The sequence below is a fragment of the Podarcis muralis genome, chromosome 8, assembly GCF_964188315.1.
Source record: "Podarcis muralis chromosome 8, rPodMur119.hap1.1, whole genome shotgun sequence".
In the NCBI taxonomy this organism is placed as follows: Eukaryota; Metazoa; Chordata; class Lepidosauria; order Squamata; family Lacertidae; genus Podarcis; species Podarcis muralis.
The window spans coordinates 25,601,523-25,620,557 of NC_135662.1; the positions used below are offsets into that span (position 1 = coordinate 25,601,523).

General features: G+C 42.7%; 2 protein-coding genes across 7 annotated transcripts in view; both read left to right on the top strand.

Annotated features, from left to right (window-relative positions):
• Nucleotides 1-48: 48 nt before the first annotated feature.
• Nucleotides 49-19,035, top strand: part of RAD54B (RAD54 homolog B) — a 40,463-nt gene continuing 21,476 nt past the window's right edge. For all 5 annotated transcript variants that reach the window (XM_077932848.1, XM_077932846.1, XM_077932847.1 and 2 more), the window contains exons 1-3: nt 49-275; nt 1,174-1,312; nt 2,706-2,877. In XM_077932848.1, the coding sequence (XP_077788974.1) occupies nt 1,190-1,312; nt 2,706-2,877 (295 nt within the window). In that variant the 5' untranslated portion in view covers nt 49-275; nt 1,174-1,189. The remainder of the gene's footprint in view (nt 276-1,173; nt 1,313-2,705; nt 2,878-19,035) is intronic.
• Nucleotides 1,223-15,104, top strand: FSBP (fibrinogen silencer binding protein). 2 transcript variants are annotated; one of them, XM_028736504.2, is made up of 3 exons: nt 1,223-1,312; nt 7,178-7,612; nt 14,186-15,104. In XM_028736504.2, exons 2-3 carry the CDS (start codon nt 7,242-7,244, stop codon nt 14,712-14,714), a joined length of 900 nt encoding a protein of 299 aa, XP_028592337.2. In that variant the 5' UTR covers nt 1,223-1,312; nt 7,178-7,241; the 3' UTR covers nt 14,715-15,104. The 2 variants fall into 2 exon arrangements, with proteins under 2 accessions (XP_028592337.2, XP_028592336.2); XM_028736503.2 differs by lacking the exon at nt 1,223-1,312 and adding an exon at nt 2,737-2,877.

Consider the following 19,035-nt stretch of genomic DNA (forward strand, 5'->3'; position numbering starts at 1 on the left):
TGACGTAGAGCGTAAGCGTACCCGGCGGCCCGCCATGTCGAGCGCGGCAAAAGCACCAGCGGAGCATGCGCAGTAGGGTTTCCTTCGTACTTGCCTGGCAGCCCTCAAGAGAGGCGAGGCGGAGGCGAGCGCCGCGCATGAATGCTGGTCATGCGCAGTGGGGCGAACGGAGGGCGCGATAAGTTGAGAGCAGCCTGGGGCGATCGGCTGCGCATGCGCCGTTTGGCGAACGATAGGGCGACGGTGTTGTCTTGGCGGGACGGTTAAATTGCAAAGTAAGTGCGGCGTCGTGTTAAGACTGGGAGGGGGCTGAAGCAGTCCTTCCTCAGAGGCCTAGGGTTGGGGATTCAGTAACTGGGCTGGCTGTACCCAGTGCGCTTCTGCTTTTCAGGTTTCCGTTTCCACAAACACGAAAGATACTCTGTACATGCTCAGAAGCTCTTGCTCCCTCGGTTCAGTTTTAACAAGACCGTGTTTTCTTTCCTTCGGTGGACAAATATATGCTTCTGGTGCTCGCTGTAAGAACCTGAAGATGAGTTTTGTTCCTGCATATATGGAATTAATAAATATAAGCAACTGACACAAATGGCCAGCAGAGGCCTGAGGAAATAAATAGAGGGCTTTACGGATTATTATTTTTTTAAGCAAGCACCTGGACAACATTGCCGGCATTTGCCTTGGCTCACAGTGGAGTTGAGGAGAGGGTTGCCACCAGAAATGAAAAGTTGCTATGAAATGAATCTCTTTGGACTGTGGCAGAGTCAGGAGATGAATGTAGTGGGTTGAATATAGTGAATTAGGCAGGTTGATAAAAAAAAAAAAGGTGCTCCCATGGGTAGTCTGGTGCTTAAGAAACCATGATTAAAACTTTCAACTTAACCTTAGAACGTAAAAGTCTTCACCTGGCACCAAAATAGTGGTGGGTACCAGGTTAGCCTCCCTCAGGACTCCAAAGAGTACTGAGAATGGCTGGACCACAGCTGCCCTCTTCCTACCACCCACCTAATAAGGCTGGTACACCTGGAGGAGAAACAAGAGGAACCATACTTCCTAGTTTTTTGGGTATTTCCTCACTGGTGTGAGAACAGGAATAGGATATGTTCTGGGAAGTATTTAAGAGTTTCTTTAGGGCTCGCTTTTTAAAGCAAACTTCTTTTTTTTGATGTTTTTCAGACCAACAGAACTGAACATGAGACGATCAGCAGCTCCTAGTCAACTGATGGGAAATTCAGTCAAAAAGCCAAGGTTTATACCTCCAGGAAAAAGCCATATGTTGTCTCTGAAAAAAGAATCTGAACACCCAGGCTCAGAGGTAATATTAAAAGGGAGGAAGAAAGCAAGTGTAATATTATTACTGAATGAAAACTGTACTTGAATAATCTATGTCAGAAATCCATGGAATCTTAATTCTCACTGGGATAATATGTTTGTTTCTGGCCTAGGCTATAAGGGGCTTACGGGATCAGATGCTTCACTCACAAATTCCTTCCATATAGAAGACAAGCTGTCAGGGAGTGCCAGTATCACTTCCACTCTGATACCTAACTTTCTGCATGCAGGGATTTATTTATTTTTCAGTGGGGGAGTATGCAATCATGTATTCTGCCACTTGCAACCTGAAGCTATCCAGCCCAGATGCATGTTTACTTGTAATTTTGCATTCTGCTCTGTTAGTCCATGTGCAAAAGGGTCCTGAAAGCAAAACTATAGACAAATTGTCTGAAAAATGACTCCAAAGCTAAACATCAGTGGCATCGGTGGAAACTGGTTCACGCAATGGCAGCGTTTGCATGTCACAATAGTTGATGGTTTACTGTCAACGTACAGAAGTTTCCCACTTCATTCCTCCCTTCTAGCCAGTAGAAGGAAAAAACACAATCCCTAGCTTACTGTTACATTCAAACTAGGGATTGTGATTTGTTTCACTCAAAGCAAACCACTATGTGATGCCAAAGTTTCTAGGTTTACCAGCGAAATAAACAATGACTCCCAGTTTGGATGTAATGGTAAGCCAGGGATTTTGGTTTGCTGCACCCACTTCCCCCAAGTGGATGAACAAAGTGGACGTGATCACTTTGTGCATGGTAAACTATTACCTTTGGCATACTAGAACACACAGACCAGGCCTTGGTTCTTTTGCATGTGTGTTAAGATTGTGCCATGGTTTGTACAGTATCTTTATATTAATATGGAACTTAGGGATGCTGTGTGAGCACAATGCTTGGTACTGAATAGAGCCACAAATACTAGATTCATATGTGCAGAAGGTTGATGTTAGCCTTCCTGTCCTAGAGAAGCCTTTCTCCCACTACTTCAGTTTTCATTTGTGTTCTTTCCCCAAAGTTCTCTTAAGGAAGGCTAGAGAAATATATCTGCTCCCAGTAACTCTGCCCCAGTCCCAGAAGTTCTCCATTGGGCACTTCTAGGATAGCCTCATCCTTATGTTTTGACCTTCTCTTAGAATGGCAAGGCCAGGGAATGCACACAAATCACTCTCCACTGGCTTGGAAATTGTGGAGAGAGCATAGTTCAAGCTAGGCTTCTCACAGTGCCTCCTTCCCTCCTTGGAGCTATCTCCTTCATCATATGAACTTCTACTTCTTTCAGGCTTCAGCTTGTATTTAAATAAGAAAAAGCTACACACTTATTTTGATACTGTTGCGTGAAAAGTCATGTACAATCCAAACTGTTTCAATGTATTGTAGGTGGATGAGGGACAACTGAATGGCTCAACATCTGTAAACATCTGTTCTACAACTTGTGACTTAAGTTCTACACTGGCTGTGAAATCTGATCAAGGAGAATTTTGCTCTAAAAATAATAATAATGACTGCCATTTTGAAACTGGAGTGAAATCACCATATAGAACTAAAATAGGTAAGAAAACAAACATTTGAATGTTACCCTAGTAGACTGGTTTAATATAAACTAAAGCATAGCAATTTTTAAAATTGCTTATGAAGGAAAGCTGTCAGGAGCTTGGGAGCATCTGGCTGAGGATGAGGTTTTTTTCCTCAGCAATGATACTGTCAGTGTTTCAGGTTCTCAAAATGAGGAAAGGGCAAAAATGAATAGACGAAAACAAATAGCAGCCACTTTCAAGGGACCAAAGAGTCTGACAGGCATTTGAAGAGGGACACAGTATATAGGTGTTTATATGATACTATTGACACTCATCTGTCTCAAGAGACAATGGAGTGCACCTCTGGGGGTGAAGTCAAACCATTAGCAGGGATGGCCAACTCCCAAGAGACTGTGATCTCAGAGTTAAAAACTGGCAGCGATCTACCCCCTTTTGGGGGGTTCAGGTAGTTGTTGAGCTTTTTTAGGAAGGAAAGCCCTGGTTTTTAGGGTTCAGGTAAAAGGTTTTTGGGGGGAGGATGAAGGTTTTTTAGGGCTTGGGAGCCTGAGTTCTGAGAATGAAACAATAAATGAAGGTTAAGTAAATCCATCAAAAAATAAAAATAAATAAATCTATATCTACTAGCTGTAGACTGTGACATAATGATTTCTCTATTTTATCATAGTAGGATGGTATATGTATCTTTGAATAAATTAAAAACCTGTCAGATCCCACACTTGCCTTTCAGATTTGTTTATCCACTTGCCCAATTTTCTGATGCTTGGTGTTAGTGCTGCATTTGATAAATTGTACTTTGTTTGAAGGATAATTTTTGTTGTTGAGGCACGTTTCTGACCTGCATGATGCTTGGTTCTGGTTTGCTGGTTCCATTTGGTTTTGTGGTTCTTTTAATACCCTCTCTGGCACTCTTTTTGTTGGATTGTTACATTTATTTTTCTGACCCTGTTTTTAAATTGGCTGCTTTGAATGGTTTGTGACACAGTTGTACTCCCACTTACCTGGTTAGAAGTTCCACCTGATTGAATAGGACTGACCTCAGAAGACAGATGTATAAAGCATTGTTGTATGTTCCTAGTCTACAGGAGGCTCCCCTATTTCAGAGGTGGAAATTGTTTTTTCCAACCCAAGGGTTACATTAGCTATTCGGCAACCTTTCAGATGACACATGCCATTGGTGGGCAGGGCCATATCAATGGATACGATAGGCTTGCTTCTGCATTCATACCACCCTCTCTGTTCTCCAGCCAGGAATTGCCAGACTTCAGGGACTCTCTAGCCAGACAAAAACATTTGAGGAGGATGTGAAACAGGGTTAGTAAGAGGTGTAGTCTGGGAAAGGGTGTATGAAAGGGGCGGGGGCGGGTATGGATTCCCCCCCCCCCAGCCTGAGATTCTTTGTTGTTGTTGTTTAGTCGTTTAGTCGTGTCCGACTCTTCGTGACCCCCAGGACCAGAGCACCCCAGGCACCTCTGTCCTCCACTACTTCCCGCAGTTTGGTCAAACTCATGCTGGTAACCTCGAAAACACTATCCAACCATCTCGTCCTCTGTCGCCTCCTTCTCCTTGTGCCCTCCATCTTTCCCAGCATCAGTGTCTTCTCCAGGGAGTCTTCTCTTCTCATGAGGTGGCCAAAGTACTGGAGCCTCAGCTTCGCGATCTGTCCTTCCAGTGAGCACTCAGGGCTGATTTCCTTCAGAATGGATGCGTTTGATCTTCTTGCAGTCCATGGGACTGTCAAAAGTCTTCTCCAGCACCATAATTCAAAAGCATCAATTCTTCGGCGATCAGCCTTCTTTATGGTCGGTCCAGCTCTCACTTCCATACATCACTACTGGGAAAACCATGGCTTTAACTATACGGACCTTTGAGATTCTTTACCTTTGCCCTATATGAAAGGTGGCGGATGGAACATTCGCCTTACTCATACACATGTTATTTTATTTGCTCTCATTATATTTTTATATTGCACTTCCTCAGGGGTCAGCAACCTTTTTCAGCCACGGGCACCTGGTCCATCATCCCTCAGACCATGTGGTGGGCCGGAATATATTTTGAAAAAAAATATGAATGAATTCTTATGCCCCACAAATAACCCAGAGATGCATTTTAAATAAAAGGACACATTCTACTCATGTAAAAACACGCTGATTCCCGGACTGTCTGTGGGCTGTATTGAGAAGGCGATTGGGTCGCATCCAGCCCCTGGGCCTTAGGTTGCCTACCCCTGCTCCAGAGAGCTCAGAGCTGAGGTCATGGTGCTCTACTTGAGCTATGAGTCAATAAAATTGCCAATGAATATAGGTATAAACATAATTAACAGGCAAATTGTGGGTGAACCTTGCTTGAAGTTGCCCACGCCAAATAGCTAACCTTTAAAAAAATGTTTATTGGTTGGCTTCCCTCATGTAATTATTAGGGCTAAAGAAGCAATTGGATTAAATCTTCCCTCAGATCTTCTCAGACTTGATACAGGGTAAAGATTTCCAAATCCTAATTACAAATGGAATGATCTGTCCATTTTGGTTCTCTTAGCCCCCCCCCCCCATCTTCAATTCAGTTCTCCACACTTCTGCGGCAATTTGCATTTTATAAATAAATCATGAAAGTTCCATGCTTATCCATATGAAATATTTCAGAATTTACACTTCGGTAAAATGTCCATTAGTTAACAAACTTTCAAGAAATCTTCATCAGGCTGGAGGTAAAGCAAAATGGGGTGGGGGGATGGAGGGAATTCGGCTGATGATGTCGTTGCCAGGCAGTCTGGATTTGGTCATTGTTTTAAGATGGAAGTGCAGGAGGAGATGGCAAACTTAATTGGATTAGGCTAGGAGGTGCTATGCCGGTTTCAGGTTGCACCAAGGACAATGAACCGCACAATGGCTGATCTCCTCCTTTTTGAAAATGTAAAAGCCAGATGTCTCCCAAATCTGTCTCAAGTCTTAAGCAAAACACACTTGTTAGATAGAGAACAGGAATAAAGATGCTTTAAAATAGGGATCTTTTCATTTGTTAGATGTATGTCTCTTTCAGTTTCCTTGGCTTAAAATATTGCCTTGGGCAGGAAAGAATTCTGAATGGCTGTCTTACAAGATGTCATACTTTATCCTCACAACAACCCAGTGAAGGGAGGAGGCCAGGCCAAGATGTGGTGCTTTGATGCTAGAGAATGACCTCCATGCAGTGGGTTTTCCGAGTCCAAATCCAACAGCCTCTCCTACTTCCTTTTACAGTACTATACATTTTCTGAGACAAGGAGAGAGAAAATACTGTGTGCGAATACCTGTGTGATTTGGGCAAACAATAGTTAAAAATTGATGTTTTCCATTTGTGCAATGGTTGGGTTTCTTAACATAATAATAGCTTTTTGGTGGAAGTTATGAAAAGCCCACACAGTACAATGAATCCAGAGCCCTGATTGAATGTTGTGATTATTACTTGACTCCCGAGAGCTATTTTTTAGCCACAACCCTGCTGAATGGTGACCATGGATGCTGTGAGATGGGTAGATTACGGAATGGCACAGCTGCAAGGGGTGGCAGAATATGAAAAGAACTTGATGTTAACGCCCCCCCCCCCCCAGCTCTTTTGTTCATGGCACTCCTTCTTTTGAGCGACTGCCTCTTTAAAAAGTGTGTGCGTGCGTGGGAAGCAGAGGCAAGCTGCAAAGTGCTGGGGAAGCTTAGCTTTACTGTGAAGCCTGAGCCTGAGTGAAACCTAACTAGCTAGGCGATATGCAATTCCTGATTGACAGCAGGACTAGCATTATGCAAATACTGCCAGAGAGAACAGCAGCTAGGGAGCCGTGATCAGGGGCTCTGTTAGGGATCTCTCTACACACGCCCGCTCCTAAATCCCCCTGTTTGTTGTTTTCATTTCTCCTTTTGCTGTGGTGGTTCGGCTTAACAATCAATAAATGACCAAAAAAAAAAAAAAAGTTGTTGCTTTCTTGGGCATGAATAAATCCAATCCTCTGTGCAGTTTCAGTTTCTTGTCAGCTCAAAGAGATGTGCATGAGCTTGTTAACTCAGGATGAATTGGGTAATATTTAGCAGGGTAATGTGCTAATCTTTAAACCTTTTATGTTTTCAATCCGGTGTATGTATGGGTCTCTTGACACAAAAGTGTGTGTTTTGCCTGCTTCTCCTTGTCTCCTTCAATCTGAAGCCTTATGTAGGTCAGGCTTGGCTTAAGCAGATTTCCTGAACCTGCGTCAGCTTAAGCTGAAGGAATTTTAATAAACCCTCCCTTGTAGGCGTGGGCCTAAATGAGACAAGCCTAGTTAAGCCTGATCTTTTTCTGTTTGTGAAAAAGAGCCGAGCAGAGCTAGGATCTGCGTGGTGGTTTCAGGAACTGCTTCTTCAAGCTGGAGAGAACGATGGTTGGGAAGGCCAGGTCCTCGAATTTTACCTTGTCTGAAAAGCTCGATTTGCTGAAACTTGTCAAGCCGTATGTTAAGATTCTCGAAGAGCACACCAACAAGCACTCGGTCATAGTGGAGAAAAACAAATGCTGGGACATCATAGCCGATAACTACAATGCCATTGGAGCTGACCGCCCTCCTCGCACCGCGCAAGGCCTGCGCACCTTGTACAAGAGGCTCAAGGAATACGCCAAGCAGGAGCTACTGCAGCAAAAAGAGAGCCTTTCTGATTATAAAAGCTACATCTCTGAACCGACCAAGAAAGTTGTGGAGATGATCCCCCAGATTTCCAGCGTGTGCTTGAGGGAGAGGAGCAATCTGCCATGGTAAGTTGACTTTTACATTGCGCCTGGATGGCCGCTATAGCGCCTCCTGTCTTCTCTGGCCATCCCCTTTTGGGCTACATGCCTTAGCCTTTGGGAAAAGTTAAAACCTTGTGATTATTGTTATTATTTACTTCTTTAATTTTTGAACAGTGACTGACTTTTCTGTTCAACTTCCAGCCGCATTTCAAAAGATCTTATTGTCAGACCCTTGGCAAGTGAGGGTTAAGAAAGAATCCAAGGGAAATAGGAGCTCCAACTTTTACCCCTCCCCTTTTAATAGGCATAGCATTCAAACACTGACCAAGCAAAAGGCTGTTCTACATTTAAGGTAGTACTGCGGTCAGCTTGCCTCTGCATACGGAAGCTGATGCCTGTTTTGGATAATCTACATAAAGTCGAGCAGGAGAACAAAGGAGCCTCTCTCAGTACAGTGTGCCCAGTCAAGGATTATGTTAATCTCTCAGGGTGGAATACATTTTGACTGAATTTAGACCTTTTAAATGATTTTACTTCGCATGCTACCATGCCTTTTTAAACAATGCAGATGGATTGTTTTAAACAATCACATTCTCGGAGGCCAGTATGCAAATTAATGCTCCAATTTAAACTGCAAAAAAGAGGCTATGGAGCAGATTTACAGGGGTCGTGCACAGACAGATCAGAACACTGCAGTCACACAAAAGTCTTCATATTTTCCAGCAGCCTTTTAGTGTAGAATCAAATCGGAGCCTCTCTAGATTTGAGCCAGACGTAGAGCAGGCAGGCTGTCTTCAAGCTTTCTTGCAGGGCCTTTGCTTATGCCGCCCTCCCCCTCTACAACTGACTTGCAAAACACGGCTGCTCAAAAGCTTCTCAGACCAGATTTGTCCTGTGCCTGGATGCAGACATTTTAAAAACCAGGGGGAATCGAGCAGCTCTCTTCCTTACTCCTGCCGCAAGCCATTTAAATTCATGTCACTTACTGTGCAAAACAAATATGTTAATCTGAGTTTCCGGGAAAACTGGCATGTTTGTGCACACTGGCCAGTCCTTGATTTGTGCTGCCTCTGGTTGCTCTGAATGGTAACAGTCGTCTAAATCCCACCATGGCAGATGCTGTAAAAATAACATGTGGTGGTGGGCCTTTTGGTGAAATAATTCTGTATTGCCTAGGGTAGATAAGGTATATTCAAAATGGACTTTTGCAGCACAATCCTTTATCTTTCTCCTCAGAAGTAAGCCCCTGTTGAGTTCACTCAGGCATACTCCCATCTAAGTACTGTACGTATAGATCTGTAATAGCATGTTAGAAGGTTGTGTGTATATAATTTCCCCAATACTGATGTAGACTGAAATGGTCAGCATAAGCCAGAAGTATGGGGCCACTCTATGGGTGGTCATATACTCTTCCTTTAACCCCTTAGCCAATACAGCAGGTTTCTTTTGTAGCTTAATAATTTTGTAGTAGTGGAAATGGGTGGATTTGTAATTAGCTGTGTTTTATTTTTGTATTGTAAGCCATTTTGGGTGCTGTGTGAGCAGCACAAATGTGGCGCACAAATGTTTTGAAAATATTAATAGTGTGCCCCTTAAAGACCATTGAAATCTGAAAGATTTGTTTGTTATTTTATTCAGTAATGAATGTTTTCCAAAAGCATCAGTTCACTAACAGTTGGAGAAACAATCCCCTGATCCTGACCATATTATGTTGGAGTAAGTTTCATTAATCTGAATGAAACTGACTTCCCTGTAGATGTTTGGGATCTAAGTGAAAAGCTTTTCTAAATCCTTTTTATCCATAATATATTCCTTTTTTTCAAGAGAGAACTTGTGGACCAAATTGGCCATCCTCCCAACCAACTGAGGTTCTGCCTCTTCATCTCCCCACCGCTTCCCATGACTATTGTTTCCGTGTCAGTCGCTGCTGTCTGAAAACCATTAATTTCTTCCTCTCATTTGATTAACAGAAACCTGATACGTAGGACCATTGAGTCATGGAATGGGGTTGGCCAACAGGGATAGATAAGAATGATGCATAGCTCCAAATTTCCAGTTCCCAATCAAAAGTCACCATTGAGAAGTAGAAACACAATCTGCTCTGCCTCAATCTCTCTAAAATGCTCCAGTGGCTGGATGAAGTGATGAAGTGGTGGGGTGGATGAGAGTAATAAACTGAGTCTGAAATCATAGCATGATGGAGGCTCTGTGTGTGAGTCCAGGAAACTGGACTCTTTGAAGGAGCAGCTGCGCCATCCAGGGTGTTACTGGAGGCGCAGGTTTCCTCAGTGGCTAGGAGGACCTTTTAACAGCTATGACCACTCATGCATTGGTAACCTCAGGGTTGGAGTACTGCAACGTCCTCTGCACATTTGATGTTGTGTTGGAGGCTTCAACCAGTGTAGGACATGGCAACTCGGTTGCTTGTGAGAGCAAACAACTGCCAGTATTTAACACCTTGTCCACTGCATTTTCACTGGCTGCTAGTCTTCTACCAAGCCAAGTTTAGTGTTCTGGTACTAACATATAGAGCCCTATACGGCTCAGGACCAGGTTGCTTGCGAGACCTTCATAACCCTTATGTACCTGGTAACTCTCTGTGTTCTACAGACAGTAAGTTGAAGCAGGGCATTCAGTTTGGCCGCCACTGTTTTGTGGAATAAGTATCCCTGTTGAGATACCAAAGATGCTCACCCACTACCTGTACTTTCCAGAAATAGTGGAAGACATTTTTTGTTTTGACAAGCAGCATTTTTTATTTTTCCAGCAGGATGAAAAGGTCGCAGCCTTAGGTGTTCCTTTTTCCTGTTTTTAAAACTAATTTGAGCTGTTTGTAAATTGCCTTGAGGCACATGCAAAAGGAGATTCATAACTTAATATTACCGATTAATATATTTACCCCCCCCCCCCCGCAAGCTCACATTGCTTATAACAAGGGTTCAGTTCATAAGCAGCCAATGACTCATATTTTTCCTATATCCACGGGCTGGCCATTCTCTGTTGCCTGTTATGACATTGCCATTCTCTGTTGCCTGTTATGACCCTGAGCGGTGCTTTTGTGGGTTTTTTTTCTTTTCATTTTCTGTATCCTGAACTGCAGTTACAATTAAATCATTATAGCTTCATTAAATTGAAAGGTGTTTGAAAATTTATTAGAATTGTTTTGTTACCTCTTGCCAAGTAATTAGAAAGCTCAGGGCAGACTTTTTGAGGCCAGTTAGCTTAAGGGGCAAAAGGTATTGGGCTTTGTGCTCTCTAAGATTTGGCTGAAAGACAGAAGGGTGTGTGCAAACCTTTACTTGTTCATTGTTTCTGTGCTCCTAATCTCCATCCCGTGAGCTTCAAAATGCATGTTTATTAATGAGGTGAACCCTGTGGTCCAGGGAAACCATGGGGGGATTCACTTTGGTGCCCTAAACTGGCAGATGAGAAATGCGGTAAGCGCCTTCCTGGTGCAACGTCTCTCAAACCCCAGCCCAGCTGTTTTTCTTGCATAGTCCAGCATCAGGCCTTTGTTTACCAGTAGTCAAGAATTAGAAACTCAGATATATAGTCTAATCACCAAATGGCACCTTAAACGTAGGTTGCGGTCATCACAATGGACTGCCCAGGCACCTTCTTTTGCAATGGGGTTCATTATATTTATTAATTACATTTTTATACTTATTTGTATTTTAAATGGCAAGTGTCAAAGCAGTTTACAACACATTAAAACATCAAATAAAACAATCCAGAATAAAATGAATTCAAGCTTTGAGGAAAATACTCCAGAGCCTTCTCTAAGCGATATTTTGCTTTCCCCAGTTGCCAACCTTGCATCCAGGAATCTCCACATGGCTGCAGTTGGACCTGGGCCAGTCAAAAATGCTCCTGGCTAATTTCCAACTGCCTGTAATATGCAGTTACCCCCTAAAAAAACCAGTGGGTATCAAATGGTTCTCTCCCAAAAGGTAAGTAAGTATGGAGGCCTTGGAGAGTAAATCTACTATGAAGAAGGGTTCCAGTATTTGGAGCTATTTTGTTTAGCAAAAGGGAGACATTAAGGAGGTATATAAAGTTACACATGGTGTAGGGAAGGTGGATAGGGAGAATCTTCTCTCTCTGAATCCCAGGGTGGGGTCATCCAGTGAACTGTAAGGTGAGAGATCCAAGGCAGAGTAAACACAATACTTCTTCACGCAGTGCATAATTAAACTCTGGAATTTATTGGTTAGCCCAAGATGTGGTAGCAGCCACCAGCTTAGATGACTTTAAAGGGAACTCTAGACACATTGATGTCAATGACTACTAGTCATGATGGCTGTATATTACCCCCAGAATCAGAGGCGGCATGTTTGTGAACCAGCATGCTTGTTCTCACATCCTCCTTGCAGGCTTCCTGTAGGCACCTGGTTTGCCACTATGAGAAAGAGGATGCTGGTTTAGAAAGACCTTTTGTCCTGGACTAGTAGGGTTCTTATGCTTTTAATACATAAGACTCCTTGCATTGCCCCTACCAAAGCAGATTCCAGCTCCATCCCTCGACTTGCACAGTAATCAAGTACCTATGCTCTGTTTTTACAGAACACCCATGCTTTGCAGGTAGCTGACTAATAAAACAGGGTTGGGTCACCCTAGTGAAACACACCATTGAATTCTGCTGTTACCCAATACCCTTGTCGAAGACGGTCACTTCCTTATGAAACTAGTAACAGCAGATTTAGTCTGGGTGGATCAGCATATGATTTGTTTGGAGGCAGTGCAGAGTTAGGAATCTAATTTGGCATTTGATGACCAATTCCAAGCTCTGTTAAAACTGACATAACTGACTCATACTAAACAGATGCCTGACGGATTCTGAATATCAATTCCACCATGGTAACTGTCTCTCTTAATTAATGAATGGAGGTCTCCCCACACTAGTAGATGAAAACTTGCATTCTTCTTTCTTAAGTTTATAATATAAATGTGAATCTTTGATATAAGCTAGTTTTTGTAAGATAGCCAGTTAGCACACACTGAAGGCATTTTGTGAGAACATTAATGCAGATTTCCAGCCAGATCTTCATCTCCATTAATGTAGTAAATTATATTTCCAGCTTTCAGAATTTTGGTCGGACTGTTCACCCCAGCATTACTCTGTATTGTATTGTATCTTGTTTTTCATAGATGTTTTAAAAATATTTAAGAAACAATGATAAATAGTTAAGTTGGTCCTGGTGCTTCACCAGACTGTCCAATGTCTTTTATAGCTTCTTAGCAGCTTGCTGTCCTGTTAAAGGACTTTTTGTGTGGACAGAAAGCCTCCAGATGTTAGACTACAGCTCCCATCTTTCCTTACCATTGGCCATTCTGGCTGTGTCTGATAAGGGAGGGGAGTCCTACAACATCTGGGCAGTCACAGATTCCCCATCTCGAGGCTTGAGTCACAACAGTTTCTATCCTCTCTGGTTCTGGTGAGGCTAGGCTCTCCAATCCATACTACAGTCTACTTAGGCGTGGGGAAGATATGTAATTTGGTGGAAGGGAGAAGGAAAGAGGAAGTCCTCTCCTTTATTGGAGGTTTTTAAGCAGAGGTTGGATGGCCAGGTCTCATAGATGCTTTAGTTGAGATCCCTGCATTGAAGAGGGTTGGACTAAATGACCCTTGGGGTCCCTTCCAGCTCCACAGTTCAATGATCCTATGATCTTCAGTAGTCTCTCCCATACCTTCCTTCATACTTTCAAGGCCCTCTGGAAAGGTGGAAGTGAGAGAATGTTGCTCTTTCAGGATTTCACCTAATATGGAGTAAGCTGAGAAGCTGATCTCGAGCCCACCTCACAGGTCCTCTGAAGGGCAGGATCCTTCACTTACCTTGCACTGTACTGGGGAACATTTGGAAGCAGCTAGAAATTCTCTCACCACTTCCAAGTGCTTCCCAGCCCAGTGCCAAGTAACCAGGTTACTCTGGCCCTCCCCACCCCCCTAGACAACCTGAGAAGGGAAGAGTTGGAGTAGCCACAAATAATCACTGACTATTAAAGCCAGGTAGCACTTGTGACCCCCAGAACTCAAGTGCTGAGATACTTACTTTGAATAAGGAATGCTGCAGGATGTGTGGAATATAGATGGAGAAAGAAATGCTTTGAGATAAAATATTATTCAGGCCCTGGGGAAAGAAAGCCATACAAAGCCCTTGGAGCTATCCTAGCAGGGATGGTTTGAGATTTTATTGCTCCTTTCATTCAATCAATATGATGTTGATGTTTAAAATAGTCTACACTCCTCCTTTTCTCTGTATTTCTTTCTTCACTTTTTCAATTAGATTTTATTATTCATCATATGACAAAGTCAGATAGCCTTATGCTCTATGTGTACCCCTCTCAGTGACAAATCTACATGTGAACAATGGTAGTGTCTTTTATCAAATGTTAATTCACAAGTGGTTTAGGACAGCCTTCCCAACCTGGTAGCTCCCAGATGTGCTGGCTGGGGCTGATGAAAGTTGTAGTCCAAACATCTAGAGGCCACCAGGTTGGGAAGGCTGCCTTATAAGTTGAGTTTTTGCTTTTTTCGTTAGCTAAGAAGATCCCTTTTCTTTTCTGTTAATGATGAAAATATTATTTGTCTGTTTTTAGTGCTACACCGGATAAAAAAATAGTTGCTACTACCAGCTCACCACAGTCAATGTTGGAGCACCAACCTGCTGCTATCACACTGGAGCTGGATGAAGAGGAGGAGGATGTCAAGCCACCTGCTTCATTGATTGTAGAGTTACAAACACAGGAGAGCTTAGAGCAAAGAGAAGAAGAACATTTGGTCCATGCAATGGAGAGATCTCCTTCAACTTCCCTGTCTTCTGTGGATATAAGAATGTTGTCTCCATCTCCCATCCCCAGAAGAGATGAATTTTTCAGGCTTGAAACTGGAGAACGATTTAGACCGGCATGTGGGGGATATGATCCCCAGATGTTGCAAATGCTGAAAGAAGAGCACCACATCATTTTGGAAAATCAAAGGAAAATTGGGCTCTATATCCAAGAAAAAAGGGATGGCTTGAAAAGAAGGCAGCAGCTGGAAGAAGAGCTACTGAGAGCAAAAATTAAAGTAGAAAAGTTAAAGGCGATACGACTACGTAGGGATCTTCCTGAATTCAACAATCTTTGAATATTTAGCAATTCTGCTTAAAAACCAGGGTTATTTCACAATTCTTTTTGATCTAGAAAAGAAGTATTTACCCAAGTTTTGGGGGTAGGGGTATGCATGTTTTTCCCCATTTTGTTTCTCATGCAAATTTGCAAAGAAATTAAAGCCATTTTCCACTGGTCTTCCCAGGTTTTCTGATTTAAAGTAGAACCAGATCTAAGACTAAAAAAAACCCCTTTGAAATCTTATGACCACATGACTGTTAGCAAAAGCAAATGATAACTTATACAGCTGTTGTAAAATATGCTGATCTTATTCTTTTTTCATTTTCTGGTGAATCAGTTCTTATCTGTCCTTTGAAATACTCATTTATTTGTGAGTCAATAAACATATGCAAAATGGAGAAAAATACTATCTCTGTTTCTTCCTTTCATAAAACTTGTGGAAATGGCTGTAGTTCAAATGAAGTATTTATCATGGAAATATCTCACCAGCAATTCCTTTCTATGTTGACCTGAACAAGGGTGGATATAATGGTGGCATTCGTACATCACAATAAGCCATAGGTAACGGAATAGTTTTGAGTGTGCACTGCAGAGGCCTCCTCCTTCACCCCTCTAGACTACAGAAGCAATAAATCATGATCTCTGGATCAGTGTTACACCTGAACTAGGAATCTTCATTTCAGACACACCACACTGTTAAAGCAAGTTTTGTTCTTGGCTTACCTACTCTGGTTGTTTTGAGCAAAAGAAGCTATGATTCCAGGTTTGCATATAATGCTTTGCCAGGGATCACAATTAGTTGTTCCTACTGGGTATAAAGGAGAAGTGAAGCATGCACAATATTCATGGTAACTATGGTTTATTGCAGCACTGCTGTGCTTCTAATAGCTGATCAGCAAAGCCTTTTGGCCCAGATGCATCTTTACCTATCCTGCCTCCCCTTCCAGAGTCACATAAGATGTCAAGCGTAGGGCAGTTGAGCATGGCTTAGCTAAAATAGCCACAAGGGCCAAATGGGAAGCCCTAGCAGACCTAATTAGCCTTGCAGACCAAAAATTCCTTGTCACTGGTTTAGGGCTTATCCATACTTGCCTATTGTCTTGCTCTTCCAATCAGAGGTTTGCACTTTAATGCTCTGTGTCCAAGCGGTTTTAGGGTTTTGTTTTTGCCCCAAGCTTTCCTCATGGAAACCTGCTCTTTAAAGTTGAATTGGAGCAAAAATCAATTTGGGTTTTCCATGGATTGACAGTTCCTCTGACTGAGCTTCGAAGAGCAAGTTTTTGCAGGGAAAGCTCCAGGGGGCAGGGGAAAGGTGCTCAGACACTGAGTTTTAAATTGCAGAACGTGTCTGGAATGAGCGGAGGAAAGGTAAAGGTGTGGACAAGCCCTTAATTAGGACATGCAAACTGGGCCAGAACATACTAAAATGTAATTATAAAAGTACAATAGTGAGAGTAGGCTTTTGAAGGGGAAGTACTGTAGCCTAATGGTAGAGCTCAATAGAAGGCAGCTTCCTCTGGTTTTTTAAATGTTTCTGAATTTTAGGTGTGAAATGATTAATTATTGGTCTGTTTCTGAAGCTGCTAGCTTGTACTTGCCTAACAGTTCCAGTTGAACCAGTTTCCTGCACACACACTCTTGAATTTTGGCTTCCTTTCAGGGGGCCCTCCACCACCTAGATAAAGCTTCTTCTATTTCTGATATGTGCAAAGGATATCGCCCTGTAAAATAAGAGGCAGGGAAAGAGATTACTTCCACGTAATCTTGTTTGGTTTAGTCCTTTCATCCTTTATCCTTCTTTACCTACACTTAGGGAGCATTGCTTGAATACTCTCAATCTCCCTGCCGCCACCCCCAATCTGTGTTTCTGGGTTTTTTTGTTTTGTTTTCATGAGCTCTTTATTCCTGGAAATAAATTGGCCTTAATAAAGCTTGTAAACAGTTTAGGAGTGTAGAGATCACTGATTAAATATTTTGGAGAAGTCGCCGTAATCTTGATCAGTAGCATATATAAGTCTAGCTACCTGGTGACAAAATATGTATCCCCCTACTCCCATAAACCTCAAAACCCTTTAGAGTGCAAATATTTATTTAAAAGATTATTGTGTTTCACCTCTCCTTACTTACGGCAATTAACAGCTTTATGGATCAGAAATTTTCTGATTTTATGGTTAATTTTAACTGATTTTATCTTTTGTAAATTCATTGCTTAGAACTCTGGTGTTAAGCAATATATACATAGCTGACATAATAAATGAACAAATAACCATAACCACTGCATTATTAAAATGAGCACAGGAACTTCGCTTCCCACTCCCTTGGTATCCCTGTGCCCAGTCCTTTCACCCCCTAGAAAAATAGGTGCCGGTAGTTACCATGAAGTTGTTACAGGAAGTGCTACACTTTTTAACAACCAAAGAAAAGAGGTGCTGGTACTGCATACTCTTGAGTACCCCCTGAAAAAAAACACTGATGTGCCCCCTAAATCTGTTCTGGGGTTTCCCTCAACCCTCTGCAACAAATTTGGGAAGGGTGTGGGGGAAGAGGAAGGGGCAGGGAGTTTATGACCATTGCCTGGATCATACTCAGCCTCATTGTTTTAACATCTGAGCTCCAGCTGTTTCTTAGCTGCTAGGACAATTAAGCAAGTATAAATGGAACTTCAGGCAAGCTTTGAAGCAGAAACCCCAGACTTTCAGATGCATGGCTGGAATTATGGCCCTCAGTCCTTTTACTTGGACCTGTTCTTGGCTTGGTTGCCTTCTGTCTGATAACATGCTTTAAAGCATGTTGAATTTGATTTGGCGCTTCAATGTCTATATTACTTGGACTAGCTATGGTTCCGGACTTCCCTTGTTCTTCTTTGGCTTGTTTTTCCTGGCTCCTCTTTCCACACCTGCTCTGTTCCTCCACCTGTCTCTCCCCCACCCCTGTTCTTCTCTTACTCTTTAGCCCATACTAGGGTTGTCTTCTCTTCTTCACCTGTTTATTTTTTGGCGATAAGGTTACCTGCTTAAGCACAAATTGAACTGATGAGGGGGTTGCCCTGCCCACCAGGTGCCCACCAGGTGTACCCTATCAAAAGTTTGACTTCCTGCCAGTGGAGAGGTGGGTAGTGACAACCCCACTTCCTTCCTACAGAGAAGGAACTTATCACAGTAAGTACCAATGCTCACTTTCCCCCAAAAACAATTTCTGAAGAGGTTTTTAACAATATAGTTTGTGGAATTGGACTGACCAGAGATGACAATGAAGGAATGGTAGTGGCATCTCCAGAAGCCTGCCTCCAAAATCCATTATTTTACACATATCCTCAACAGTGGTTGTGTCGAAAGCCTGGACAACTGGTGAAAAGGCTGACAGGTCGCATGGGTGGAATATTTTTTGATGTTGAGTGTTTATTCAGTAGTCATTGAAGTGAAAGCAGAGGTTCATGAGTAGGCAACAGAGGACAGGGACTGAAAATCAGGAAAAATGTCAGGCAGGCTAAAGATATTCTCAGCAAGTCTATCAAAGACTGTGTTTGATTTTAATTGCCACCATTATAAGGGTCTCGACCAACTGGAAGATAGGGCTGGAGAAAATAAAAGCCTGGTAGATCCTACAAGAGTAAGAACAAGGGACTTCAACTCTTTCCAAACATTTGATGCTGCCTGAATAATGCAAATATTTGTCTCTGGAACACAGTGTGCCTAGAGAGGTAACTGGAAAACAAAACTGGTCATAATCCTGAAGTCAGGCAGTGACCAGGACAATGAGTCAAAGGCTATACTGCCACTGAGAAGCTAGACCAGATTCCTAGCTTCAGAGCCTCAGGTCTCATGTTTGGGATCAGGGGGTTCACTGACCATGAGGCTGACTGGCAGGAAGTCGCTAAACTGGATCCCATTGACCAGGGCCATAGAACTAGAACTGAGACCCTCACAGGCGGCTAGTTCTGGCCTGAGAAACTGAGTGCCTCCTATGCTACCCCACCAGTCTGACAGTGCATGGGACACCTAGAGCAAAGGAGAAGTGCCTATCTTCAGCTCAAAGGGCTGGCCCTTTAAGAGCCTCTAGTGCTCCAATAAAAGAGGTGGAGGATCAGAAAGATGGACTTGGAGGCAAAGGCTCACCTCCAACCCTTGTCAAGCACGTTGTTCATTAGGAGCTCTCCATGGTGCTGCAGCAACCAACCTGTCTTGCTCTGTGGGCGGCACCTCAGGACTAGAATAGGATAAAATATCTGATGCAGTCCAGAGATAAAGTTCACCACTATCCCATTCTTTCCTCCCTTCCCTGTGCTGCAAAAAATATTGAACTATTTTGGAGTTAGAATAAAATACTGATACGGATAG